This window comes from Drosophila rhopaloa, unplaced genomic scaffold, assembly GCF_018152115.1.
Source record: "Drosophila rhopaloa isolate 14029-0021.01 unplaced genomic scaffold, ASM1815211v1 contig_163, whole genome shotgun sequence".
In the NCBI taxonomy this organism is placed as follows: domain Eukaryota; kingdom Metazoa; phylum Arthropoda; class Insecta; order Diptera; family Drosophilidae; genus Drosophila; species Drosophila rhopaloa.
The window spans coordinates 12,070,085-12,095,655 of record NW_025335043.1 but is presented as its reverse complement, the minus strand read 5'-3'; the positions used below and the strand labels follow the sequence as shown (position 1 = coordinate 12,095,655).

At 45.1% G+C, this 25,571-nt stretch overlaps 8 protein-coding genes across 9 annotated transcripts; 5 read left to right on the top strand and 3 right to left on the bottom strand.

Moving 5' to 3' along the window:
• The first annotated feature begins 938 nt into the window (after positions 1-938).
• Positions 939-3,332, top strand: LOC108053572 (sulfide:quinone oxidoreductase, mitochondrial). The gene is made up of 7 exons (XM_017136270.2): positions 939-1,152; positions 1,467-1,572; positions 1,637-1,861; positions 1,918-2,118; positions 2,177-2,386; positions 2,740-2,926; positions 3,013-3,332. Exons 1-7 carry the CDS (start codon positions 1,025-1,027, stop codon positions 3,324-3,326), a joined length of 1,371 nt encoding a protein of 456 aa, XP_016991759.2. The 5' UTR covers positions 939-1,024; the 3' UTR covers positions 3,327-3,332.
• A 355-nt stretch (positions 3,333-3,687) lies between these two features.
• Positions 3,688-7,161, top strand: LOC108053574 (kinesin-like protein KIF23). Its single transcript, XM_017136274.2, has 6 exons — positions 3,688-3,828; positions 3,888-4,646; positions 4,707-5,256; positions 5,316-5,637; positions 5,700-6,250; positions 6,320-7,161. The coding sequence occupies exons 1-6, from the start codon at positions 3,818-3,820 to the stop codon at positions 6,788-6,790; spliced, it is 2,664 nt and encodes an 887-aa protein (XP_016991763.1). The 5' UTR covers positions 3,688-3,817; the 3' UTR covers positions 6,791-7,161.
• Positions 7,162-7,396: 235 nt separating this feature from the next.
• On the bottom strand, positions 7,397-15,541 carry LOC108053573 (F-box/WD repeat-containing protein 7). 2 transcript variants are annotated; one of them, XM_017136271.2, is made up of 7 exons: positions 15,356-15,541; positions 9,936-13,064; positions 9,688-9,869; positions 9,401-9,626; positions 9,131-9,341; positions 8,720-8,891; positions 7,397-8,654 (listed from the first exon to the last, which is right to left on the bottom strand). In XM_017136271.2, exons 2-7 carry the CDS (start codon positions 13,023-13,025, stop codon positions 8,543-8,545), a joined length of 3,993 nt encoding a protein of 1,330 aa, XP_016991760.1. In that variant the 5' UTR covers positions 13,026-13,064; positions 15,356-15,541; the 3' UTR covers positions 7,397-8,542. The 2 variants fall into 2 exon arrangements, with proteins under 2 accessions (XP_016991760.1, XP_016991762.1); XM_017136273.2 differs by lacking the exon at positions 15,356-15,541 and adding an exon at positions 13,351-13,476.
• Positions 15,542-16,058: 517 nt separating this feature from the next.
• On the top strand, positions 16,059-17,323 carry LOC108053579 (solute carrier family 66 member 3). Its single transcript, XM_017136279.1, has 4 exons — positions 16,059-16,266; positions 16,335-16,594; positions 16,885-17,005; positions 17,069-17,323. The coding sequence occupies exons 1-4, from the start codon at positions 16,113-16,115 to the stop codon at positions 17,197-17,199; spliced, it is 666 nt and encodes a 221-aa protein (XP_016991768.1). The 5' UTR covers positions 16,059-16,112; the 3' UTR covers positions 17,200-17,323.
• On the bottom strand, positions 17,254-20,485 carry LOC108053578 (NF-X1-type zinc finger protein NFXL1). Its single transcript, XM_017136278.2, has 10 exons — positions 20,314-20,485; positions 19,606-20,225; positions 19,386-19,544; positions 19,214-19,330; positions 19,044-19,160; positions 18,858-18,989; positions 18,589-18,797; positions 18,353-18,533; positions 17,837-18,292; positions 17,254-17,764 (listed from the first exon to the last, which is right to left on the bottom strand). Exons 1-10 carry the CDS (start codon positions 20,426-20,428, stop codon positions 17,339-17,341), a joined length of 2,532 nt encoding a protein of 843 aa, XP_016991767.1. The 5' UTR covers positions 20,429-20,485; the 3' UTR covers positions 17,254-17,338.
• Positions 20,486-20,790: 305 nt separating this feature from the next.
• On the top strand, positions 20,791-23,360 carry LOC108053575 (phosphatidylserine lipase ABHD16A). Its single transcript, XM_017136275.2, has 6 exons — positions 20,791-21,133; positions 21,214-21,527; positions 21,580-21,731; positions 22,065-22,668; positions 22,729-22,996; positions 23,072-23,360. Exons 1-6 carry the CDS (start codon positions 21,008-21,010, stop codon positions 23,180-23,182), a joined length of 1,575 nt encoding a protein of 524 aa, XP_016991764.1. The 5' UTR covers positions 20,791-21,007; the 3' UTR covers positions 23,183-23,360.
• A 4-nt stretch (positions 23,361-23,364) lies between these two features.
• LOC108053576 (zinc finger matrin-type protein 2) lies at positions 23,365-24,188 on the bottom strand. Its single transcript, XM_017136276.2, has 2 exons — positions 23,972-24,188; positions 23,365-23,908 (listed from the first exon to the last, which is right to left on the bottom strand). The coding sequence occupies exons 1-2, from the start codon at positions 24,072-24,074 to the stop codon at positions 23,427-23,429; spliced, it is 585 nt and encodes a 194-aa protein (XP_016991765.1). The 5' UTR covers positions 24,075-24,188; the 3' UTR covers positions 23,365-23,426.
• A 319-nt stretch (positions 24,189-24,507) lies between these two features.
• On the top strand, positions 24,508-25,401 carry LOC108053577 (V-type proton ATPase subunit e 2). Its single transcript, XM_017136277.2, has one exon. The coding sequence runs from the start codon at positions 24,642-24,644 to the stop codon at positions 24,897-24,899; it is 258 nt and encodes an 85-aa protein (XP_016991766.1). The 5' UTR covers positions 24,508-24,641; the 3' UTR covers positions 24,900-25,401.
• Positions 25,402-25,571: the final 170 nt, after the last annotated feature.

Here is a 25,571-nt window from a genome sequence, read left to right as displayed (position 1 = left end):
AAAAAAATCGTTCAGGAAAAAACCAAGAGTAGAATGATAATCAGAAGAGACGTTTTAAAATGTTGCGATTTTAAACTTATATATTCTTATTCTTTGGGAGTAATGGTTAGTTATCAACACATTCAGAGCTGGTTCTTTTGATAATGGTGCCCCCAGAGGTATACCTCATAAAAAAAAGCAAAAGCTAAAAAATAATTTATGAGCACTTTGCCTGATACGCAGGCAAACATTTATATATGTATATATTTATATTTGTCTAGAATTAAGGGTATTTATTTTGAAAACATGATCTCATCGTTCACTTGCTATTGGGTTTTACTGTACACAGGAATATGCTGGCAAATACTTCATATTTGTATAGAATTAAGTGCATTTATTTTGGGAACATGAACTAATGCTTAACTTGTTATTGAGCTTCACTGTAAGTTAGTCTATAATCTAAAGCTCTAGATTATTTAGTACCAAATGAATAGGTGAAAAAGCAGTCTAAAAAGCTTTGGCTATCTTTCAAGGTTAACACAATTAATACACCCAACCAAAAATGATAGTACAACTTGTTATGTTCGCAAAACAGGTTTTTCGCCCATGTGTACTCTGAATTTAATAGTTGATGGGCTAAATTAACATTTATTTTATTTTCTGGGGGCCTGACATATTTTCGTAATTAGTACAGTAAGGGAATTTATCTGTTCCAATAAAAAAGTTTTCTAATGTGTATTTATTTGTGTTTAAAATCATTTATTTGTTCATCAGGTTTGTTGAAAGCTTTCCGCACACTCGATTTGTTGTTCAAAAAAGTAGTTCAAAATGTTTGGAGTACAATGTGCCGTCTGAAAATCGGCAGTTTTAAATTTCGAAAGTTTTTCAAAATTCCAAAATAGCCAAAGATTTCTGCAAGTGTAAACGATTTGATAACCCCCATCAAAAGCTTTTTTTCTGCGCCAGTCGTCCATCGGTTGTTGGCATTTGCAGTCCGATTTTTGCTAACCAAGATCGAAAGATCGGAGATCAACCTGCTGTCAGGATGAACCGTCGTCTTCCAGGAGCCTTTAACCAGTGCCACAGGCTCCTCTTTGCAGTAAATAACCATGCAACACCCGCCTTTTCCACCAGATTCCTTTCAACATCGCGAGTGAACCACGAGCGGCAAGAGTAAGTTTGTTTATTTCGATGTGAAAGTTTTTGCGAATTCCCGCGAATCGAATGGCATGGCAAGTGCTTGTGGTATATCTCTCGTATAAAAACAAATTGAATTAGTGTGTTTTAGGTGGGGTTAGCAACTAAGTTCCAGGCATATCTAATTAATGGCGATAACGAAGAGTTAAGTTATGGGTCAGGGTTCGATTACGATGATATATTAGCACTCTTTGGAGGGTGTGGTCATGCGACTGTCCCTCCTTGAAGATTCTGTCATAAAGAGTACCTGAAATCAAAACCCCTCTGATTTAAATCTATCTTTCTTCCAGATGTCAAGTGTTAGTTGTGGGTGGTGGTACTGGTGGATGTGCCATGGCCGCCAAGTTGTCCTCGCGTCTTGGCAGCAACAAAGTAATTGTCTTGGAACCCGAGGAAGTAAGTAAGACCACCCTGTGACTAATCTTTCGTATTAATCATATAACATGGTACTTCCCCGCAGAAACACTATTATCAGCCGATGTTCACTCTAATTGGAGGAGGTATGAAGCGACTGGACCAGAGTCACAGACAAATGAGTGAGGTTTTGCCCAAAAAAGCCAAATGGGTGAAAGAAAAGGCCGTGGAATTCGATCCCGATAATAATTCTGTTAGCACTTCTGGAGGCAAGACGATTAAGTACGATTTCCTTGTCATTGCCACAGGAATGCAATTGAAGTATGAAAAGGTTAGCTTAAATATTATATGTTTTGAATATCCTAATAGAAAGGTATTTTCCAACAGATCCCTGGACTTGTTGAGGCACTGGAGACCCCGGACAGCAATGTCTGCTCCATCTATTCTCCCAAGTACGTGGATCACGTGTATGAATGCCTGCGTAGGACATACAAGGGAAATGCAATCTTCACCTTTCCCCATTGTCCTATCAAATGTGCAGGTGCTCCACAGAAAATAGCATACATATCGGAACACTATTTCAGGAAGGTGTGTATATGAACAAACTAAAATGGTAAGGACACTAACCAATGTTCTCCTTTTCCAGATGGGTCGCCGCGACAACGTCAATATTATTTACAACACATCTCTTCCGGTGATTTTTGGTGTTAAACATTATGCGGATGCATTGATGAAACTGGTTAAGAAACGAAATATCACACTTAATGTTAACAGAAATCTCGTCGAGGTCAGACATAGGGACAATATAGCTGTCTTCGAGGATCTCACAAAGCCGGGACAACTCATCGAGGAAACGGTAAGAAATTAGAGAACATAGGGTCTATTTAAAGGGTTTATCATATCATAGATAAGTTGAATTTCATTTGTTAAGATTGAAATTGGTATGAGTGTGTCTAAAATGGAAATCCACTTTGGATGGCTTTAAAAAGTTGAAGAATTCAATGATTTTAACAAACATTATTTAATCGATTTTTAACGTTTTGAGTTTTCCTACTAATTGCTACCATTCTTAAGGGACTACAAATTAAATAGTTTATTAATGTTTTACTTTTTAACGATGCTTTCATCATTCGAGTTAAATTCAACGACTACACCTCGGTTTTATCTAACCCTCCCTTTCACTAATATTTACTTAACCTCCTCCTTTAGTACTCCTTGCTCCATGTAACGCCACCGATGACCGCTCCGGATGTTGTGGCCAACTGTAAGCAGCTGGTCACCCCCACCGGATTCGTGGACGTGGACCAGACGACCCTCCAGCACAACAAGTACAGCAACGTGTTCTCCATCGGCGATTCGTCATCCGCCCCCAACTCAAAAACGGCGGCGGCGGCAGGTAAGATTTGGATTCCGTTGGGAATCGGAGACGGAATCGGAATATTCAATGATCTGGAATACGAAATGAGATTCATCCGCTTGCAGCTGCCCAGTCACCGGTGGTCTTTAGGAACCTGATGGCGGCGATCGAGGGCAAGAGTGCCACGGACAGCTACGACGGGTACTCCTCCTGTCCCATCGTCACCGGCTACAGCTCCTGCATCCTGGCCGAATTCGACTACACCCTAACCCCCGTAGAAACATTCCCGGTTGATCAGGCCAAGGAGAGGTATTCGATGTTCTTTATGAAGAAGGAGCTCATGCCGGTGCTCTACTGGAAGCTGATGATGAAGGGTTATTGGAACGGACCGGCACTCATGCGGAAAATGTTCTCCATTCTAAAGTTTAATAAAAAGTAAAAGTGACCTATCTGAGTTTTGATTTTTTAAAATTCCCGCTAAGATTGCCATTCACAGCGATAATTTTTGTTACTTGCAATTGCAGCCCTGAAAAAATACCTTTTGTACACTGCGCGTTACATTAATAGGTTCAAAGGGACTAAGAAATATATAAAATAAGTTTAAATCCCATATTATTGAAAAAGTTAAAGTGATAAATTCGATTTTACATCGTATAATTACTAAGGTTTAATGTACAGCTCCGACAGTGAATCTATTCAAGTGACGCAAAGTGTACATAACCCAGAATAATTTTGGTATATATCAAATGCAAGCTAGTATGTTTCAGCATTATTCGCTTACACGAATTCGGTCACTCTAAAACAAAGCGTGGCGTCGCTTGGCGCTGGAAATTTGAAGGTAACGTCCGAAAAGAGAGATCGTTTTGAGCTCCAAAATAAGCAGAAAATCCACCCAGGACCTCCATTTAGTGGTAAAAGAAAGCATTAATCATGAAGGCAGTGTAAGTATACTACCAGAACTAAAAATATCGTCCGTAGGACTAAAAATTTGCATCCACAGACCCCGGACGCCGATGCGCGTCATCCCAAAAACACCGCGGGTGCAAAAAACTACAGAAAAACAAAGGCGGGATACCTCTGATAAAGGCCGGGATCCCGTGAATGTGTTCTGCCGCGTCCGACCACTTCAGTCGGATGGGGATCTCACCTCACTGAAGGTCAAGAACTCCACTACGATCGCCCTGCATCCGCAGGATCAGCTGCTGCAGCACCACAAGCCACACAATGGCGCACAGCGCGAAATTCAGTACATCTTCAAGCACGTCTTTCAGCCGGAAGCCACGCAGCAGGACGTCTACGTATCGGTGGCGCAGCCACTGGTGGAGAATCTCCTGAAAGGCCGGGACAGTCTACTCTTCACCTATGGAGTGACTGGAAGTGGCAAAACGTACACCATGACCGGGAATTTGCGACACCGTGGCATCCTTCCGCGCTGCCTGGATGTGCTCTTCCGCACCATCTCCGATTATCAGGCAAAGAAGTTCGTCTTCCTGCCGGAAAAGCCCAATGGGTTTGAAATCCTGTCCGAGGAGGACGCCCTTCTGGAACGACAGAAGGAGATGAACCAGCGCTTTGCAGGCGCAGGCCGATTTGCCTTCCGGCACAAGGATTCCGATCCGGAGATAGCATCTCAGGCCTCCGTGGAGCCAATTCCACTTCTTGGTTTGGATGAGGATAACATGTACTCGGTGTTTGTCACCTACACTGAGATTTATAACAACAGCGTTTACGATTTGCTAGAGGATTCTGGCAAACAAGAGTGAGTAATGATATCTAGATTGTATACATTCCTTAAACAATCTAATAACGCCTTTAACAGGACTTTACAGAGCAAAATCATTCGCGAGGATGCCAATCGCCGCATGTTCGTTCATGGCGTTACTGAAGTAGAGGTCAAGACGGTGGAGGAGGCCCTCGAGGTCTTCCAAATGGGGCAGAAGCGCAAGCGCATGGGGCACACAGTCTTAAATGCCGAATCCAGTCGAAGTCACTCGGTGTTTAACATTCGCCTGGTTCAAGCGCCGACCGATAGCCATGGTGAGAATGTGGTTCAGGACAGTCGGAACATAACCGTGAGCCAACTGTCCCTGGTGGATTTAGCGGGCAGTGAGCGCTCCTCGCGCACCAAAAACACCGGCGTGCGACTTAACGAGGCGGGCAAAATCAACAACTCGCTTATGACGCTGCGGACTTGCCTGGAATATCTACGCGAGAACCAGCTTGCAGCTGGCAATGGGTTGCCGCCGAAGAAGATACCCTATCGGGAGTCCAAGATTACACACATATTCAAAAGCTACTTCGATGGTGAGGGGCAGGTGTCAATGATTGTGTGTATCAACCCGAGGGTTGAGGACTATGATGAGAATATTGTAAGTTTTGGCTTTCATCCAAAGAATAATGTTTTCTAACATTCCCTTTCCCCCTTCAGCAAGTGATGAAATTTGCCGAGATGACCCAGGAGGTGCAAATAGCTAGAGCAACTCCCATGAAACAGGATTTGGGTCTGACTCCTGGCCGTCGCAAGGCCAACAAGCTGTTCAAGATTGCTATTAACAATCTGAATGAGCTGGGCATTCCCGAGGCCAAGGATTTAGAGGTGGATGTAGGACTAGTGTACAGTTTGGGCCCAGATTTCCCCGCCTATCAAATGGACAGTCCCGAGGCGGAGGTTAAGATCCGGGAGTTGATGTACTATCTTGAGCAACGCATAGAAAAGCGCAAGAAGCTGCGCGCCAATATGGATTTTAAATGTAGGTCTCAGCCTTCTTTCACATATTAAAAATTAATTGCTGATTGATTTTTTTACCTTTAGGTGACAGCTTCCGGCAGATGCTGATGAATCTGGACCGCGACAATCTACAGCTTCGTACTGAACTGGCCTCGTTGAAGGCTGTGTACAAACAGGAGCGCGATCGGAGTGCTGCCCTCGAGAAAAAAGTCCGTATCCACGAGAGCTCCATCGATGTGCTTAATAACACGTTGAGCAAGCGGGAACGGCAGGTCGAGGAGCTGACTTTCAAGCTGAACGAGAAAGAGAACATGCTGACCCAGAAGGAGCACGAGAAGGAGAAGCAAAAGAAGAAGTTCAGCTCCAAGCTGGCCGTCGAATCGGACAAAAACAAGCGCGAATTCGAACTAAAGCTGCGGGAGCAGCGCACAAAATTACAGGAACGCATGCGCATCAAAGACGAGAAGCTGCGCCTGGTCTCCAACATTCTGCAGTCCGAGGATCTGCCCAGTTTGCCGCGTTCCCAAAGCTCTGAGGATATACTGAATGAAAAGGATCGCGGGGCATTTACAGTGCGAACAGAAACACTATCAGTCCCGGCTACACGAACCGATATTTACGCCACACCTCGTCATGTAAGAAGCCGCTGCTGCTCTTTAGATTTATTGTTGTAATATCATTTTATTTCACTTTTATCCTAACAGGGAGCAGCTGCAGCCAACAACCGTCATAGACGCTCTCGTTCCGCCGGCGACAAGTGGCTGGAGCATCGGGCCGCCAATCCCGTGCCCCTTGGAACCATAATGCAGCCGTTTCTAAAGAATCGCAAATCGGTGACTAAACTAACCGACATGAAGGAGCTGACCGCTCACGGAGCCAACAAGTATTGCCTCGTCTCACAAGACGCGGATACTGATGGCGATGTGGAGACCAAGCTGTACAAGGGCAACGTGATCCCCACCTGCGGCGGCGGTGCCCAGGTGGTGTTCAACGACGTAGAGTGCCTTAAGCAGAAGTCTCCTGTTCACTCGCCCACCCGAAAGCGTCCCAGCAATGGCACCATTTCCGCTCTGGGAGGCGGTGTAGTGCCCAGCACGGTCACCTCGGTCCAGGACGTGGCATCACGCTGCAATCTCGGCATCGAGGGACACAGCAGCAAGAAGTCAAAGATCTAAAGAGAATATTTGGACACAACGTTGAATTTTTTAAGTCAAATACCCTTTTAGCTTATAGTAATTTAGATTCACTAACTTAAATTTAAGTTTATTACCCATTATGGTTTTGGAGTTGAATCCCATTGAAGTGATTTGTTCTATTAAAGCCAAGTTAATCTGTATAAATAACCCCGTAAATGAATTCGCAATCCCTCGCAAATGGAAATTAACCGGAGGATATCTGCTTAGAACTATCGTTAAAAACTATACAAGCATCGTCCATTCTTAGGCTTGCATTAGTTGTACCATAAAGTATTGAATATTTTATTGTTTTTTGGCAGTCCAGTTATAAAATGAACAAATAAAGTGAAATTATGCGCATATATACATTATATATTCATATCAACATTATTTTTAGTGTAGAACTGTTGAATAAATGGGCTAACAGCACATATTAACTTTGTTTTTTATAGAAAAAAGTTTAAACAGAAAAATCTTCAATTTTTTCATGTGAAATTTTTCAGTTTGAAATTTTTGTATCAGAAATGGATTCTCATTTTGCTTTTTCAATTTAAAAGATAAGTTTATGGTTTCCGCCCCCATTTAACAATACAAATTACTTAAATATGGATGGTTTTAACTATTTTTATTATTATTCCTGCGTTTATTCAGATTTATGCTTAAACCGATAAATTTTATTGAAATACATACGGTACCATTACACATATATATTTGTAGATTAATTTCAATTACTAATAAATCAGTCTATAATTAAAATATATGTTCGCTTAATGATTTCACGTGTGTGTGAGTGTTGTGTTGCAGTGTTGTTGTTGCAGTTGTTATTTGTTGTTTTATGGGGGTAGCTGCTGCTCGATGAGTTCGGCAGATGACTCTTAAACGCTATGTACGGCAATTGTGGCAGGTTCCTGGCAAATGAGGAATTTCGAATTTGGAATTGGAAGCCAATCTCGCTAACGCTAATATACGACAAAAAGTCAAATCAAATTTAAAGAGGAAACATTTCAATTAGAACAGGACAATAGAATGAAGGTAACTCCAAGTACATTTAAACAAAACAAGTTGGACGAAACGAAACCACAAATGTAAACATAATAAAAGGCAAACTCAACTCAAGTGCTGGGCCAATATTAACATAATCCATCTTATCCGAATTCCAGTTAAACAAATTACAATTTAATCAATATAAAGCTCTGTTTTCATAAACGTTCTCTCGAGTTCACACGACGCGGAACAAAGTATTTGCATCTGCAACTGTATATATCTGCTGTTTATAATACGTAATCATAATATTATCATTAATTCAATCGACTCTCGCCATATGGATAATCGTGATAAAAACTAAGAAGCGAAATTATTCTACGGTGGAAAACGAATTTTGGCTATGAAGCAACGTAATTAAAGAAGGTATTATTAACAATACACACTCACAGCCACAGCCACACCCCAGCCACCCTACCCTTCTCTCCTTTTTACCATTCCTCCTTAATTGTTTTGTGTGTTTAGTGTTAAGTGTGTTCGGTGTATGGTGTGTGGTGTATGTGAGCAGCTGCATTTTGTTGGCAAGGCAATCAACATTACGTTGCGGACTTTCACATCCGCGGTATCTGTCTGTGTGTGTTTTTGTGTGCTTAGATGAGTTTGCAATGAAATCTCGCTTGAAGCTGTATACTAGCTGCCCCGTCCTTGGCCTTTTGCCGCCTGGATCCAAGCGCGAAAGCGAAGGCCGGATCGGAAGTGCCTCACCGGCTCCTATGAGCACTTAACACATGCCCCCTCTACGTCAAAGTCAAGGACCATGAGCTTTGTTTCCTCAGTTCCGTTGCGGGAGCCAACGGCACAAATGAGTTTGGTGTCGTTTGCTCTGAAAATAATAAAATAAATATTATTTCATTTGTAACAAGCGGAATTTGAATATCCAGGACTTACCTAATCCGCCACACAACTCCGCCGGATCCACCAGAGTCCAGAGCCACGAGGTTACGTATAAAGTCGCCTGTCTTAACGTCCCACAATTTGACTGTGCCATCGTCAGAACTAGTCACCACAAATCGGGAATTAAACTGCAGGCAGGTGACCGCAGACTGATGCTTGTTTGGACCTAAAAAGGATTAAAAGAATGCGAGGGGATTTGAAAAAAGTAATGGATTTTTTAGCATAATGGTATGAATAATTGTGAGATATGAAATCAAGATATTGGCGAAAAACTAGGGTTTTAAATAAAACATCATTTTGATTAATTCTAAATAAATGAATCGGATGGCGACTTTATATAAAAATAGCTGCGTTTTATATTTAAAAGATCACTTTTTTATCAAAATCAATTAATAAACGGCTTACCCGACAGCGTTTGCAGACATTGTCCTGTTGTGATGTCCCACACCTTGACAGTGGAATCGGCGTTGCCCGAGACGAGAATATTCTGACGCAGTTCCATGCCGGAGGTCAAACTTTGATGGCCCATCAGGGTATGCTTGCAATTGCCCGTCTCCACGTCCCACACGCGAATTGAGGTGTCCAGTGAGCCAGAGACCACATGGAGGCCATCAAACTAAAAACATTATGAAATAATTAATTCATAGTTCCTTTAAATTAGATGGTCAATCTTACCTGTAACGAGTAGACGCGATTTGTGTGTCCCTGCAGCGTGTGTAGGCACTCCTGCCGCTCCGGATGCCAGATCTTAACCATGTAATCATATGCTCCGGACACAATCAGTTTCCCATCATACTGTACACAGCGCACGGCGGCCAAATGACCAACCAGGACGTGCAGACAGGAGCCCTGTTCAATGTCCCAGACCCGCAAAGTTGCATCTCGCGAGCCACTGACCACCCTTTAAAGCAATTAATTGAAGATAAGCATTTGTTAGTGTACTGATAAATGCCTTAACTCACTTGCTGCCATGAAGATGCATGCACCGCACCGTGGACGTATGCCCCTGAAGCGTGTGGACACAAGCGCCACTGTCCATATCCCAGACTTTGAGTGTGCGATCCGTGCTGCCCGAGATGATGATGTTGCCGGACATTTGGGAAGACCAAACGCCACCGGTGTGACCCACCAAGGTGCGCAGACACTAAAGAAATAAATAAATAACTTTTTTTTTAGAAGGATTGAGATTGTAAACGACTGATTAACTCACCTTTCCATTCACCGCTGACCACACTTTGAGCGTATTGTCATCGGAGCCGGACACAATGCGATTGCCGGAGAACTGCAGACATGTGATAACATGATCGTCGTGCCCCTTGAGAACCTTGGGCTTGCGTACAGGTCGCGACCGCCAGTTCATCTCGATGATGTGCTGGCGCATGTAGGCGGCCTTCCAAGGCGACGCTATTGGGGGCATGTTTCCATCACGTCCTCGCTTCGGGCGATCGCTTCGAGGCTCGGCGAGGATCTGTGCCTTGCGGCACTTCTCCTTCCACAACAAGTTGTCGTCGCACAGAAAACGCCAGCTGCGACAGGTCTGGGCGGCTCTCAGCAAGTCCTTGGGCTCCAAATAGGAGAGCACAAAGAGAGCCAGTTCCCTTGGCAGCAGAGATATAAAGTCACGCTGGAACTGCGGCTCAATCACCTTCATCATATGGCGCACCTGCGAGGGATCGCAATGATCGATCAGGCGGTCCACGGCCAGCAATCGCTCGACATGGGACCATCGTTGAAACTGGGCCAACCAGTGCTGCAGCTCAGGCGGCGGATTGTCACGAGTCGGAACAGAGCGAGGCGTACGGCGACCCAAGCCGGATCCCGGTGAGGCGTTGGCCAGATGCGAAGAGGGTGTCAACGACAGTACTGCCGTGGGTCCTGAGTGTTGCGAGGAGCGCGGCGTGGAGGCGAAGTCGTAGGCAATCCGCTTGCGGCAGTTGTCGCTTACTCCCGAACTTAGTCCGCCCACTCCACCGCTGGACGAAATGGTCAGCGAGTAGTCACCGCCATCGAGCAGACGTCCCTCGTTGTACTTTCGCTTGCGCTGCTGCGAAATAAGCGAGCTGGGATTGGTCAGCGAGCATTCGGCGAAACCGGTGGCAGATGCGGCAGTGGAAAGTGACAGGGAGATGGGCTCATCGGGGTCCATGACGTCCAGATCGAAGGTCTCGCTGAGACTGGCATTGCTGCCGCCGTAGCTGCTGGCGTTACCATTCTGGCACGTACAAATCTCCTCCAGATCGGAGCAGTTATTCTCCTCATCGCAATTGGCCCACGGCTCCTCGGCACTAAAATCGCCAGGCTCTACTAGGCCTCCGTCTCCGCCGGCAGCTCCCTCCTCCACCACCACTTCGAGGTGGGCAACATCGCTGGAACCGTTGCGTCGTTGCCGCACTGCTGCCACCGGCTGAGCTACTCCTGCTCCGCTAGTCGCTGATGGATTGCTACGGGCCAGGAAGCGCTCCTGGGTCTGGGCGCTTGCATTCACCTGGCGCGTTGCTTTCGTCGTCGACGCCACAGCATACTGACAACGATTGGAGTTGGACGCTCCAGTGCCGATGGCACCGGAGGAGGTGGAAGCCGATGTCGAGGCCTGCGAGTCACTCAAGCAAGCGGTTCCGGCGGAACAGGCCGCCGTGGGATTGAGGGCGGTGGTTCGACTGCAACCACCTTCCTGAGAAGTCTGCGATCCCACCGAGCTGTAAGATACTGATGCACTCACGTTCTCTTCCTGCTCCTGCTGGCAGCTACCGCTGGATGTGGACGACCCGGAGGTAGTCGGAACCAGGCCAGGGTAATCATTCGAGTTTGTGTTGGTGTAAACATCCGTTCGGGCTGCTCCGGTGCAGCTGGTCGACGACTCGGAGGATTTTGAAGTGGAACTGGTACTGCTCCTGTGCTGGCTGCAGCTGGAGGCGCCCAGCGTGGAACCTAGATTCAGTTTGGCAGTGGACTTGCTTAGCCGGCTGTTGGTGTACTTGCGACTGCTCGTGGGAGTCGTCGACAGATCCTTGTAGGTATACTTGCTGTCCGAGGAGACGGTGCGCCCATTGCTGCTGCTGGGCCAATCGTCGCTGTTGGCCGTGCCCGATCCATTGGCTACCCTGCTACCTCCCGCCATGGACTTGATCAGACTTAGATTCAGTTTGTTCTGGCTCAACATGGAGCTGGTGCGCAGGATGATGCCTCCCGTCAACCGCTGTTCCGTCTCGAAGTCTCGCCGCTCGATTAGATCCATGGACTCGATATCTGCCTTGGTTAAGGAGGAGTTAGAGTTTGAGCTGGAATTGGATGTGGAGGCCTCCTCTGCGGCGGCGGCGTTGGCAGAAGCTGCCGGCGAGGGATTTGAAACTGCATTGGCCGTGAGGCTCATCTGCTTCAGCCGCACGGACATGAGGCGGTCGTGCAGGGAGGAACAAGTGGCCGCATCGTCGCCTTCAGATGGATTGTCGTTCACGGCGCTGCCAGGCTCAGACTTGATACCTCTAACCAAAGCCAGGTTTTCCGCCTGTTCCTCATCACCTAGCAAAAACTCATCGCTCAATCTTTTTGGCTTTCCTGTGAGCTCTGACTGGGATCCTGTTGTGACCACCTGGCCAGGATGCGGCTGGGCCTCCTCCACGACGGGAGTCTCCAGGAAGATCTTGGATCCATCGGCCGCCATGATGGTGCCGTCGGCCAAAGCCAATTGTGATGTGTTGGGACAGTCAATGGCGGCTACTACAATATCCACCACGTCCTCGTCCTCGTCCTCTATCAACTCCTCCTCATCCTCGTCTTCCGGCTCTGGATCGTCCTCATCGTCATCGTCGTTTATAAGGCAGACAACCGGAGGATCCTCATTATCCTCATTGAAGAAACCTTGACGACTGTGCTCCGAGGAGGCAGGGAGGCCTAACGGATGTCCACCGTTCAAGGTGTCAGTGGAGGAGCTGTCTTCGACGGCCACCACACCCACGGTGGACGCCGCACCAGCACTGGTGGGCAGTGAGTTGGAAGAGCTAATCTCAAAGGTGCTGGACTCGTCGTCCAGAACTACAGCGAAGCCATGCTGTGAGTTTGACGACACACACACGTCCTCCACATCCTCCCGCAGCGTTGACATAGATACAAAGGCTTCTCCGCTGGCTCCTGGCGATCCTAACTCCGCTTCTGGTGATTCTGCTACTGATGATCCTGCTTTCCGGCTGGTCGAGGCCTGATTCTTGACCCACGTGGAGGTGGAGCTGGTGACTGCTGACTGAGTACACTCCCCTGCACTGGCCACAAATTCACTGCTAGCAGCTGAGCATCCTCTTTCCATAATACTTTTCAGGCATCCAGAAGTGGGCAGCACGCTCTCCTGGAAAGATATGTAATTTGGAATTGGTTGTATAGTAGGCACTCTCTTGGGAAAGTTATTATTTTAGTTTTAGTTATTAGATCTTTAGAGCAGGCACTATTTTGGAAAAGTAAACGATTTGAGCAAAGGGGTCTTGAAAAAAGTAAATGTCAGTTTAAAACGAACGCTAGTATTAACAATTTAGAAAGAAGTGATTGGAAGTTAGGAAGAGAAGCTCCTTTGCATGTTATAAACAGACGCTACATGGCTTCCAAAAACCGAGGGAATTCAATTTTTCACCACTTACAACGAACGATCCTTTTGTGCCCTGAGAATCGAAGATGATCCGAAATTCCCACGCAACAAGCGCAAACTGATGGTTGCAAAAAAAAAAAACCGAAGCAATGAAAAGCAGTGGGAAAAATTTGTTGTAAGCAGCCGACTCTGCCGACGTCGCTGGAACTCGAAAAAGGAAATTACAAAAGTGCATCGGATCGGCGGAAGAAGAGGCTAAAACGGCGCGAAGTAGAATGGGAAAAAGAAGACGAAACGGGTATTACAACAAAAACAAGACTGGAAAGAGAGACAGAAGGCAGCAAAAAGGTATTGCGGAGAGATGAGGAGAGAAAAGAGCAGAGATGACGAGAGCGAGAAGTAACGGACGTAAGAAGAAGAAGCACCAAAGATACACAGCAGCCGCACCACCAACAACAACATCACGTACACCTTGCAATTCAAGCCGCTATCTTTTCCCTCCGCTTTTGACTGGATTGCAGAGATGATCAACAAGGGAAGAAGTGACTGTGACCAGGAACAGCTGTCACTAAACGTTGAAGAACAAAAAATTGAACTGACTGATTAAGACTAAGAAAATCTCTAACCTTATAATAGTCACGAAAAATGAAATGCTGACTTTTGAAGATTACTGGCAAACACCATGTTGAGTCACTGAATTTTTGGCTGCCTAACCAAAAACATTGACCAAAAACGTGATTTTTATTCCTATGTGGTTAAATGTGTAATATATTCTTTATCATTTGTGTTAAGTCACATTTTAAATTTAGTTCGTAAGAACTCGCTCGGAAAATCCCAACGAACTAGTGACAGCTTCAATAAACATCAGAATAATGTATTTCTAACTTTTAATGTCAGATGGACTTCCCCTGCTCTTACTACTACGGCGGCCAAGTATGAATGCATATGGAAAACAAGTCATACAAGAAAAAAAGATCATTCATCTTAAATGTTATGTTCCTTAAAACAATTGGAAATCAAGATCGATGCATTCAATATTGATCCTTGCCAGCTCTCAGTCACAGTGACTAGAAAATCGGAGCTGCGCATCTCTGATGCTTGACAGCAGCTTGACTGGCCATCACATCCTACCAACACACACACACACGCACCCAAGAGAAAAAGGGATCGCTGCAGGCAAAGATTGGTAGATTTCTGGGACGAGGTGGAGGATAGGAGAAGGAGGCAGAGATCAGCCATTGCAGCGCAGCATCCGCAGAACAAAAGGGGCGAGATCACAAAGGAATTTTCAGCGCTCCTGCTGTTGCATCACTGGCGAAACAGATCAGATGTGCAGGCATTTCTCCCGAACATTTTCTTTTATTCCCTTTCAACCCTCCCCCCTCCTCCTTCCAATGTCCCTTGGCTGTTGACCTCCCAAAAAAAAATGTTTTTTAGGGTCTTTTCGGGTTCTCCGCTTTCACACCGTACATAAATACGTTTTACCTGTGCCAAAGGACAATCGGGATGCGCTTAAAAACATATTTTCTCCCTGTGGATTGGGATTTCAACCACGGGTGTGGAGTCGTCATAATCGTTGCATACACACACACAGAGATAATAAGAAGAGACCTGTGGTCCCCCAAAAATAGATTACTTTCGTTGCAAATTCAGATCAGCAATATGAGTTCCTTGTGGATTTCCTAACCCCACTTTTCTGCACCTGCAAATGCAGCGGATGGAAATGGAGATGGAGGGATAGCCCCATAATTCGTGGAGCAAACAACAAAAGAAAAATGTGGACATTGTTGTACACACAGGCAGAGCCACACACACACTCACATACTGCGACAGCAAAAGTTTAAATGCGCGTGGTTCTTTCCAAACTGTTTATAAACGTTTTTAGGTAGTTCTAATGTGGAGGGGCCCAAGAAACACACCCTGATTTTAGGGACACAATCTGTTTTTCATTTTTTAACTACATAAACGCATGTAAAACTTTTTGCGTTTGGGCCCACTCTCACACACACACGCGCACACAGGCGCAGCACACACGTATAATCAAATTTTTCACATACGTTTTGGGGCCTTTGCTCCTCTGAGAATCGCAAACTTTTCCTTTTTACGGCTTAATCTCACTTTGTCTATCTAATTATCAAGTCTATAATTTCTTTCGATTTGCGGATTTGGACAGATTTTGGACCCGAAAAAAAACTAATGCGGATCCAGTGTGACCACCGCTCGACCGTTGAAATATACCATTGGAATTTGGAGTCGAGGTTAGAGATGCGAGTGTCCTTAAGTGGTATGACACAAAAGTAAAGATACATATGGGAATAAATACTGTGATATTTATATGTTTAGTAAAATTTATGTCGACTATATGAACTATTTAATTATTTAAATTTTGTATAGTAACTTCCCCAAATCCCCTTGGCTCTTATAAAATTAAAAAAAGATTAATAGTTTTTAAAAATCACAACTACTTTTGAATAACTTGGAATTTGGTTGGCAAATAGTGCCAGGTATTCATACAATTTGTGATTCAAACGTTTTTTGTGAATATAATTGAAATAATAATAACAATGTTGGTGCTCTGCACTTAAAACAATGTCACAGAAGGATATTGGTTAATTTCACATAGTTAACATTAAAACAAGTTAATATAAAGTTATTAAATAAAGGAAAATAAATAATTTATTTGAATTTTGTATAAAACTATCGCGATTTTCTTATGATATGGGAGGGGTGGGGTAGAACTAGCATTTTCATCCACACAATGCTTAGGTCACACTGGCACATAAGAATTGCAAATTTCGAATTTCGACGGTCGCAATGAGTGGAGCTCTTGGAGATGTGGTGTCCGAATATCTGGAGCGGGGCTTGGTGCTGGTCATCGCGGATCTGCTCAGCCTGATCACGGTCTCGTCCTGCCTGGTGATCAAGGTGCCGCAGATAAATACCATACGGGCGAACGAGTCCTCGAAAGGTGAGAGCACCACCCACACAAATCCCTGACCCGTCCGCCCACTTACAATCTCTTTGTTTCTGGATCAGGCATCAGCGTTTTGGGACTATGTCTGGAGCTCTTTAGCTACACTGTGATGCTGTCCTATAACTACACCAGTGGCTATGACTTCCTTTCGTACATGGAGTATCCTGTTCTGCTGCTTCAGGAGTACGCTCTGATATACTATGCCTTCAAGTACCAGGATTTGCTGGGCAAGAGGACACAGCTAGTGGCCATACTATATAGCATAGTAGCAGCCCTCATCTACCTGAAGCTCTTTCCCATTATCATCCTTACGTTCCTGGTGGTGAGTAAGACCAAAGATATCACCTGGCCACTGATTAGGGCATTCTTGCCCAGATAACAACTTCAACGTTTTTCAAACCCGTTTGGCAATCACTTTTCCAATTAACTAATTATGCTTCCGACAAACGGGTTTGCTTTGATTTATATTTTGTTTTAGTTTTTAACTGGGCATCATCTTTGCTCAAGGTCACCGGTGTTTATTGTATAATATTTGAGCAGCTATTAATACCCTAGCACTCGGGCAATTGATATATATCTCGGTATTTATTTAAATATTTGTTTTCTCTTCAGCCTTTCTGCACGCCAATTGGAGCTACGAGTAAGGTGCTCCAGCTGCTGGCCATTCTGAGGTCCAAAGACGCCAGTTCCGTCAGTAGAACCACTTGGGCGCTCTCTGCCTTTACCAACATGAGTGAGATCACAGCTTGCATTCCCATTAAAAGGTCACCAATTAACCCGTATTGATATCTTGCAGCTCGAATCTACACCGTCTTCTTCCAATCTCACGACTGGATGCTGCTGTCCAACTTCCTGATTTCGACGTTCCTAAGTGCCTCCGTTTTTGCCGCCGCCTGTTTCTACAAGAAGAAGGCCAAGGCAGAATAATTGGTCGGCCTGATTAGAAGAGCTCAACATAGACAAATATTGCCTGGCTGGAAATTCTTATCAGTCGTTGTTTTAATTCTATTTGCTTATCTGTTTAAATTGATATTACAAATTTTCGTTTGAATCGGTTGTTACTGTTTTAACTGTCCGCGTAAAATGCCACTGCGATGGCGCCCAAAACTGTGAGAATTGATACTACATAAATAGCCGTTCGCTGCCAGTCGATCTTGCTCTTGGCAGGACCCACATCTACGGTCTTGCGCTCCTTGTGCTTGCGCTTGCCGAATTTGGCCTCGAATTTCTCGAGCTCCAAACGGTTCCGCTCCTCCTCGTTGCGACGCTTCTGCTCCAGATGTTGTTGCTCCGCCGCCTGAACACGGGATTGCTCAGCTTTGCAGTTGGAGTCGCACTCCAAAGATGTCTGACCAGCACGATGCTTGTCGCAGGCAATCTCCTGCTTGAGTCGCTTACAGGCACAGAAGATGCGAACCTTCTTGCGGCACAACTCGGGTTTGGGACACTTGCTCGAGTGACAAATGGCTGTGCAGCGATGACCACAGGGGTACTAGATAGGAATATAGAAAATTTATTTAATGTTTTCAATAGACATTCTATATTGAATACCCAAATTACTTACATTCTTTAAACATCGATTACCGCAGCTGCGTAGCTTTTCCCTGCGTTCGATAATCTCCTGAACAGTGCCCGTCTCGTCAAAATACTCGTTGCACTTGTACACCAACTGGTTGAGTCCACAGTGGCACTTGCTCTTAATCACAAAATTGCAGGGTGCACAGGGCGGTGGATGACAGCCCTTGGGGCAGACGTGAACACATCCGGTGGGTCGAGGAACGGAGCAACCCTCCTCGCAGTTGGCACATCCAACTTGCTGGGTCATGTCCTTGGGAAGTGACACGGAATGACAAACCAAGGAACACTTGTGATTGCCGCACTTGAGTTGTCGCGCACACTTTCGCTGGCAGGAGCTGGGCTTGGAGTTCCAGCACGGCCAGGTGGCCACCTCATGTCCCCCGATACAGGTGACAATGACGCCTTCTTCGCATCGGGGATGGGGTAATGCTTTATATTCATACTGTAACACAAATTGTAAAAATGTTGTAAGTAGAGTTTTAAGTAAGAAAGGATACCTCACCTTTTTGGCCTGCGGCCTAGCCTCTTTAGGTTTGTTTACTCTTACTGCCTCATGACAGCGAGCCTTACATATGTGTCCACATTGGCTGGTGTCATTGGGAAGTCCACACACTTGGCCGCAAGGTTGACACTCGCCTTTGTGGCAGCGATGTTTAATGGCGTGGTGACATTTGGCAGTTATACTTCGGGAGATTAAATTAATATTTGACCTGTGTATTTAAGAAAAGTATCACCCACCGACAGAGTTCCAGGCACACTATGCGTGCACTCCTCTCTCTGCCACAAGGAACACTTTTCCTGGTTTTTCCACAGCGGCAGTTGATCTGGGATTCCAGTTTGCAGGGATAGCAAGGTCCATTGTGGCACACGGACTGACACTTGTGCTTGTTGCAGCTCAGCTGCTTGCCACAAATCTTCTCACAGGGAGGACACTGGTCACCACAGCACTAGGAAAACATGGAAATAAATTATTTTACAAATTCAAAAGGCCTGGATGCATTCAATACCTTTCTATTGCACGCATGTTTTCCACAGTCGCGTATTTGCTTGCATTTAGTCTCACAAGTGAACTCCTTGGAGCAGGGCAGCTCCTTTTCATGCAGGCCGCATCGGCATTTCTTTTTAGTTCTTACAGGACACTGTAAGATATAAGTTCTTAGAGTATTGTTATGTTTTCTCACTATAAGTCTTACGGAAATGCAGGGACCACGATGACAACGTTGGGTGCAAGTGTGCTGCCCACAGGACAAAAGCTTTTGGCAAGTATCGCCACAGGTTTCTTCTGCCTCATTACAAGGTCTTACTTGAGTCTGCGGAATTACGAATACATTAATTAAGGCTGGTAGATCAATCAGAGACATACATTTTTGCCGCACGGACAACTCCTGACTTGCAATGGACACTCCCCATCGCCGCATGGTCCAGCATGGCAAACCTTTTCGCATATATGCAAACCACAAGCAAATGGAGCTCCACATACCTGTGAGGAATCAAGGTTTTATAATGGTTGTTTTGATTATGTGGATATTCATTACATTCTGGCACTTCCATTTGCGATCGGAGCAGTTGACCATCTTGGATTCCCGCTGACATTCACAAGGCTGCAGACTCTTGCTGGTGCAAGGTGGACATTGTCCGGGTCGATGGCACACCTGATTACACTTGTGCTTGCCACAGGCCAGAAGATCTTTGCACTGGAAGATTGAATTATCGGTGAGCACAAAGGAATACTATCGTAATATCCCTTAATATTACCGGTTGCTGGCACCTCCACTGTTTGTCGATGCATCTCATGGACCTGGGACTGGATTTTCCGCACAAACAAGAGACCTGCGCCTGCTGGGCACAGGGAGGACATGGCCCCGGATGACATAATAGCTTGCAATCGTGTCCACACTTCGGCTGGAGCAGCTTTTCGCAGATCTCCCCGCAAGAATGGGGCACCAGAAAGGGCTGGTTCTGGGGATTCGCCTCTTTGCCGCAGAAGCAGTTGTACTGCGTTGGCTTTTCCGTCGGCTGGTAGTCCCTGCGGCACTGGGGGCAGCACCAGTGCAGGGATTTCTGGCGCTTGGGCGGCACAAACTCTCCCAGGTGATTGTAGTGCCCCTGGCTGGCCTGGCCATTTTGCTGCTCCGCCGCTTTCACCTTCATCTGCATCATGCTGTCATTGGCCCACCGCTGGATGCAGTTTAGGTGGAAGAAGCAGTAGCAGCTCTCGCAAGACCAGATGGCCTCCACCCGTCGAATGCTTCCGATGCAGATGAGGCAAGTGGCTGCTCCGGAGTGCAGGGTATTCTCCAGGAAAGTGCTTGTCCGCGCCGCATCCTTGGAGCTCCCGGCATTCTCCGTCGGACGATAGTTCTTATAGAGGAGCTCTATATCGGGATTGTTGATAATGAGGATTGATAAAGCAGAATAGTTGTTAGCTTGCCAATGACACGTCACGAGCATCGGTTGATTTACCCAAAATATGCTGCTCATCCAGTTCGCCTTCATCCTCGGAGCTGGAGGCGTAGGTGTCCACCAGTTTCTGGGCAGCAGCTAGATTTTTGGCCTGCGCTTTATTGAATTTTTCCATTTTTTAGCCGGCGTTTTTGTCTATAAACTGGGAATTAATTCTTGGGGGTAGGACCAGGGATGGAGAGCACTGTGATAACAGCATAAGGGGAACTAGTTCCAATTGGGAGCAAGTTAATTTCAGGAACTTTCAAACTTCAAATCTGTACCTACAATTTAAATTATGCATAATTACATATTAAAATTATCAAAGTGAAAAAAACAACTCTAAATCGAAAAGTTTTTTTTCCGTCTTATCTTTTTTTACAAATTTTTGACTATATAATAACTCAAAACAATCCATGGCAAGCACAGACTAAACTCTAGACTAGAAAAAGGATCCTTGTAATCTCTGTCAATTTTGCAATTTTTATACTTAAAAGGAGTTACGAAATTTTGAATATATCGCAATTATAGCTATATTTTATAATTTAAGTTTACCAATCAATTACCGTTACACATATATACGCGTCAGCCCTGGTAATCGATGTGAAACATCTGTTTGCTACTGCGACACCCTGGAACAGCTTTCACATCAATTACAACAAAATAGAAAAAATTAAATATATCCAGCCGCAGAAATAATACATACCGATCCAAGATGAGTTTCCTCAATTACGTGTTTGGCCCGAATCTCTTCATGGAATACCGGGGCGTGCCGGAGCCGCAGCGCAAGATGTACGAGGCGGGGGCGGTCGAAAAGTTCGGGGAGCAGATTCTATCGACGGTATGTGTACTCCGATCCCACGGGAAAACGGAAAACTGGAGCATATGGTACGGGTACCAAGTGGACTTTCCTCTTTGCAGCTTTCAGTGATGTGGTCGGTGGGCTACTACACGTCGCCACTCCTGGTGACATTCCTCTACCGTCGCGGCTACCTGGTCACCGACTCCATGCCGACGCTAGCCAAGATCACCACCAGCGTGGGCCTCATCGTAATCATCTCGCTGGTGATGCGCGGTCTCGGGCGCAAACAGTCGCGCTCCTACTCCAACATGATGAAGGCCCTGGTGCGGGCGAAGGCGACCAAGGCACCAGGCGACGCCAACAGCGAGCTGCGCCGCTTCGACATCGAGTTCAACGCCTGGCCGGTGGACTTCGATGTGAAGGCCCTTACCGGGTAAGTGGTGATTACTTTGGAGTTGGTTGGAATTAAACCTCTTCCTTTCTAGGGATACCAAAAAGCCCGTGGTCACGGCCAGCAGGCGGGAACCGCTCCAACTGGCCACCCTGCCCTGCGAGGTGATCGCCTACCTGGCCATTAAAACATTTGGGCTCTCCATGATCTATCCGGGCTCCGTCAAGCTGCTTCAGAAATTCATGAGTAAGAAAGTCCTATGAAAGCTATAAAACTTTGAGACTTTAATAAGCGATATATCAGTTGGGATTTGTTTAAGTTGAACAAGTTTAAAGTTAGGCGCATTTTATCCGAAGGGTCATACATAGCTACACAAATATTAGTCATCTTTTAAACTGCTGCTTGTATATTTTGCTTGTAACGTCTAGCCATATAACCTGAAAACTAGTTTCCTTACCCACGACATACATCGATATTACCAACATTGCTTATCAAGAATCTATCTATTGTTTTTCTAAAAATAATCAATATGAAAAGTCTAAAAAAAAAATGCCCTAACTAACCTATCTCTTTGTGCAGGGCCCATGCTGATCTCCGGACGCGCCAAGCTCATCGAGGATGACAATGGCATCCGCTATAAGGTTAAAACCATCGACTCTAACGAAATCGACACGTTGTTTATTGACAACCGCAACGACAACGTGGGAAATGGTAAGACGCTAGTCATTTGCTCCGAAGGAAATGCCGGCTTCTATGAGGTGGGCATAATGGGCACCCCGGTCGCCCTAAAGTATTCAGTTCTGGGGTGGAATCATCCAGGATTCGCTGGTAGCACGGGTACGCCTTATCCGCACCAGGACAAAAACGCCATTGATGCTGTGGTGCAATTTGCCATCAATAATCTGGGTTTCTCCGTGGAGGACATCATTCTGTATGGCTGGAGTATTGGTGGCTTCAGCACATTGTACGCTGCATCCGTTTATCCAGATGTCAAGGGAGTGGTGCTGGACGCCACCTTTGATGATGTGCTGTACCTGGCCATTCCACGAATGCCAGCTGCATTGACGGGCATTGTCAAAGTAGCCATTCGCAACTACTGCAATTTGAACAATGCCGAGCTGGCAAACGAGTTTAAGGGACCTATATCTTTCATTCGCCGCACTGAGGATGAGATTATTGCTGAGTAAGTAAACTTCATAACACCTTTTTCAGTTTAAAATGATAACCGCTTAAAATCATCCAGGGACAACCACATTGATACAAATCGCGGTAATTTCTTGGTTTTGTCAGTGCTTAAGCACCGGTATCCCAACATTTTTGGGGCTTCCCAGTTGAACAAAGCCAAGGGGCTGCTTTCAAAGCCACTGGAACCGTACACCATCCCCACCGCCGACGAGAAGCTCTGCATGTCACGCCTTATTACCTACGCCTCCGATGAGGGAAAGTCCTTCCCCATGAACATTGGAGCCGATTACTCAGACGAGGTGCGCAACCTCATGGCTGTCTTCTTGGTGGGTTTATTTGGCAGTTAGATATCTAAACATAATTATACTAATATTAACACTAATACCGTCTACCATTTTTAGTTGCGCAAGCATTTACGCGACTATAACTCGACGCACTGCACCCAGTTGCCCGGGGAGTTCTTCACCATGCCGTGGGATATACCCACAGAGCAGGGATTCGTGTTCACCTAAGCCCAACCATTCCTGAGGTGTTTTACGGCCGTATGCTTAGACTTAGTGAAATGGTTTTAGTCATTTTTGCATTATTCTGACTGCTTATTAAATTATTCTAACTGGGAACAGCCGGGAAGCTGGAGAACTGGTGTAAAATTGTCTTATATACAAAATAAATGTCACAAGCTAAACTAGACGCGTTTGGTGGTAAGTTTCTATTTCATTTTACAACTAAATTGGGTGGCAGTTCAACACTTAAATCCTATGAGTTTTTCTTGGAGCCACCGAAGCCGGAGAAGCCCATGATGGCGGCCATGTCATCAGGCATGCCACCAGCCTCGAAATCCGTATCCTCGGCCTTGCGTTTCCGCTCTTTCCGCTTCTCCTTGCGGTGCTCCTTGTAGCGATCCTCTTCCTCTTTGGCCTCGCGCAGCCGACGCTCCAGTTCGTAGTCCTTCTGTTTCTCCTCCATCTTCTTCTTGTTCTGCTGGAAGCGCTCCTTCACCTGGTCAACGGTGCTGCGCTCTACCTTCATGGACATGCCCAGATTGCGCTGGTGCTTTTTCCCATTGATGTGGTCCAGGAAGTTGATCGAATCCTTAACCACGCAGTCGCAAACGTTGCAGTAGTACCCTCCGGATTGTGAGGTGGGTGTGTTCTTGTTGATCACGACACTCTTGCCCAGCTTGCTGTCCAGGTCCACCTTGTAGTCGCGTCGCTTTAGGTTCTCTCGTTGTATGGGTTCTGGAGGCGGTTGAGAATAAATGGATTTGGATGACTCCGAGGCAAACCTATCCATTTACTGACCTTCTTCCTTGGGCGCCACCTGGTTGAGCAGCCGCTCCGCCGCCAGCTTCTCGTACTCGTTCTTGTCCCATTTCCTTCGGTGGTCATCAGGTCGCATCGTCATGTTGCCGCTGGGATTTATATTGCTCTAAATATTATGTTGACAAAAAAATTAGTGCTGCTTGCTTCGCTTTTTTCCCGTCAAATTTGGATTTTTTTAGGGCAATTCGGAAAGAGCGGGGAGTGGGAACTTGGACTTTTTTCTTGTTAAATTAATGGTTTTTAAGATTAAGCTAGAAATTTGACTACATTTTTTTTATTCCGTTCCGTTTTTTTGTTTTAATTTGTTTGTTTATTTTATCGGGAATTTGTTTCACTAAGCAGTGCTTATTAGTAATATATTCACAAAGCAGTGCTTTGTTCAATAATCAGTGTAAATTCGGATAATTTTTACACTAAGCAGTTCCAAATGTAGAAAGTGGTGAGCATCTGGTTTTAGGAACGCCCGTTATCGGTAATTGGATGTGACCAGTGTGACCAAAAACTAGCTGTTAAATATCGATGTATCTTTAAGCTATCGATGAAAATCTATTGATTTTTCATATCCATCAGTTTGGAAAAAACGGAAAGTTTGAAAAACACCGTAAAGTCGGGGATAATCTTTAATATCGAAAAGCTTAAGTGCAGAAAAATGGGCGCCGCTTTCTTTCCTGTGCTGTTTTTCACCGCCTTGTGGGGCGGCGTGGGCATTGCCATGCCCATAATGACCCCCAAAGGACCTCACCAGAACCTGATTCGCTGCATCCTGATGTTGGCCGCCGCCTGCTGCTGGCTCTTTTGGTTGTGCTGCTACATGGCCCAGATGAACCCGCTGATTGGCCCCAAACTGAAGCGGGATGTGGTGGCCATGATTGGCAAGTCCTGGCACAACGAAATTGTGGCGGGTTAATGGGATGATTATTAACATAAAGTTTCAGCTAACCATCATATTACCCAATTAAACTGTTTATATTGTGTTGTAAATAAACTGTGCAAATTCCCAATGTTCTAAACTGTTAGCTGTTTCAAATCCCAAGTTAATGTACCTACCGCTTAAAAACTGTTTGAGATTTGTTTGATTACGTTGTTTGATTACGTTGTAAATAAGAAGTAAAACTATTTGTTGCTTAAGAGGATTCGTAAAAAAAACACTGAAAAACTGCTGCATTAAAAAATTTAAGAATCATATAATGGATTTTTTTTATAAACCAATTTCCTAAAATGAAAATCATTGAGATTAAATTTAAAGAAATACAAAAGATAAATAATTATACCAACAACGCCAATTGGTTTACACTTTGTTTTATAAACCTAAAAACCCTTAAACTAATTTATTTCGCAATATCTAATTGTCTAATTGTAATCTAAAACGTTAAGAACCATTTAATAAAATGAATGGTGTTAATTTGAAACAAAACTATTAAGAAATTATTTCTCTTGTCTTAAAATTATTTATAAATAAAGCAATTTAAGCCATTAAAACATTCAATTTCAACCAGAAGATAGAAGGAAAACTTGAATAAATTTAAAAAATAAGAAAGTATTTGGACATTCCAAACAACGCGATATTGCAGTTTACAAT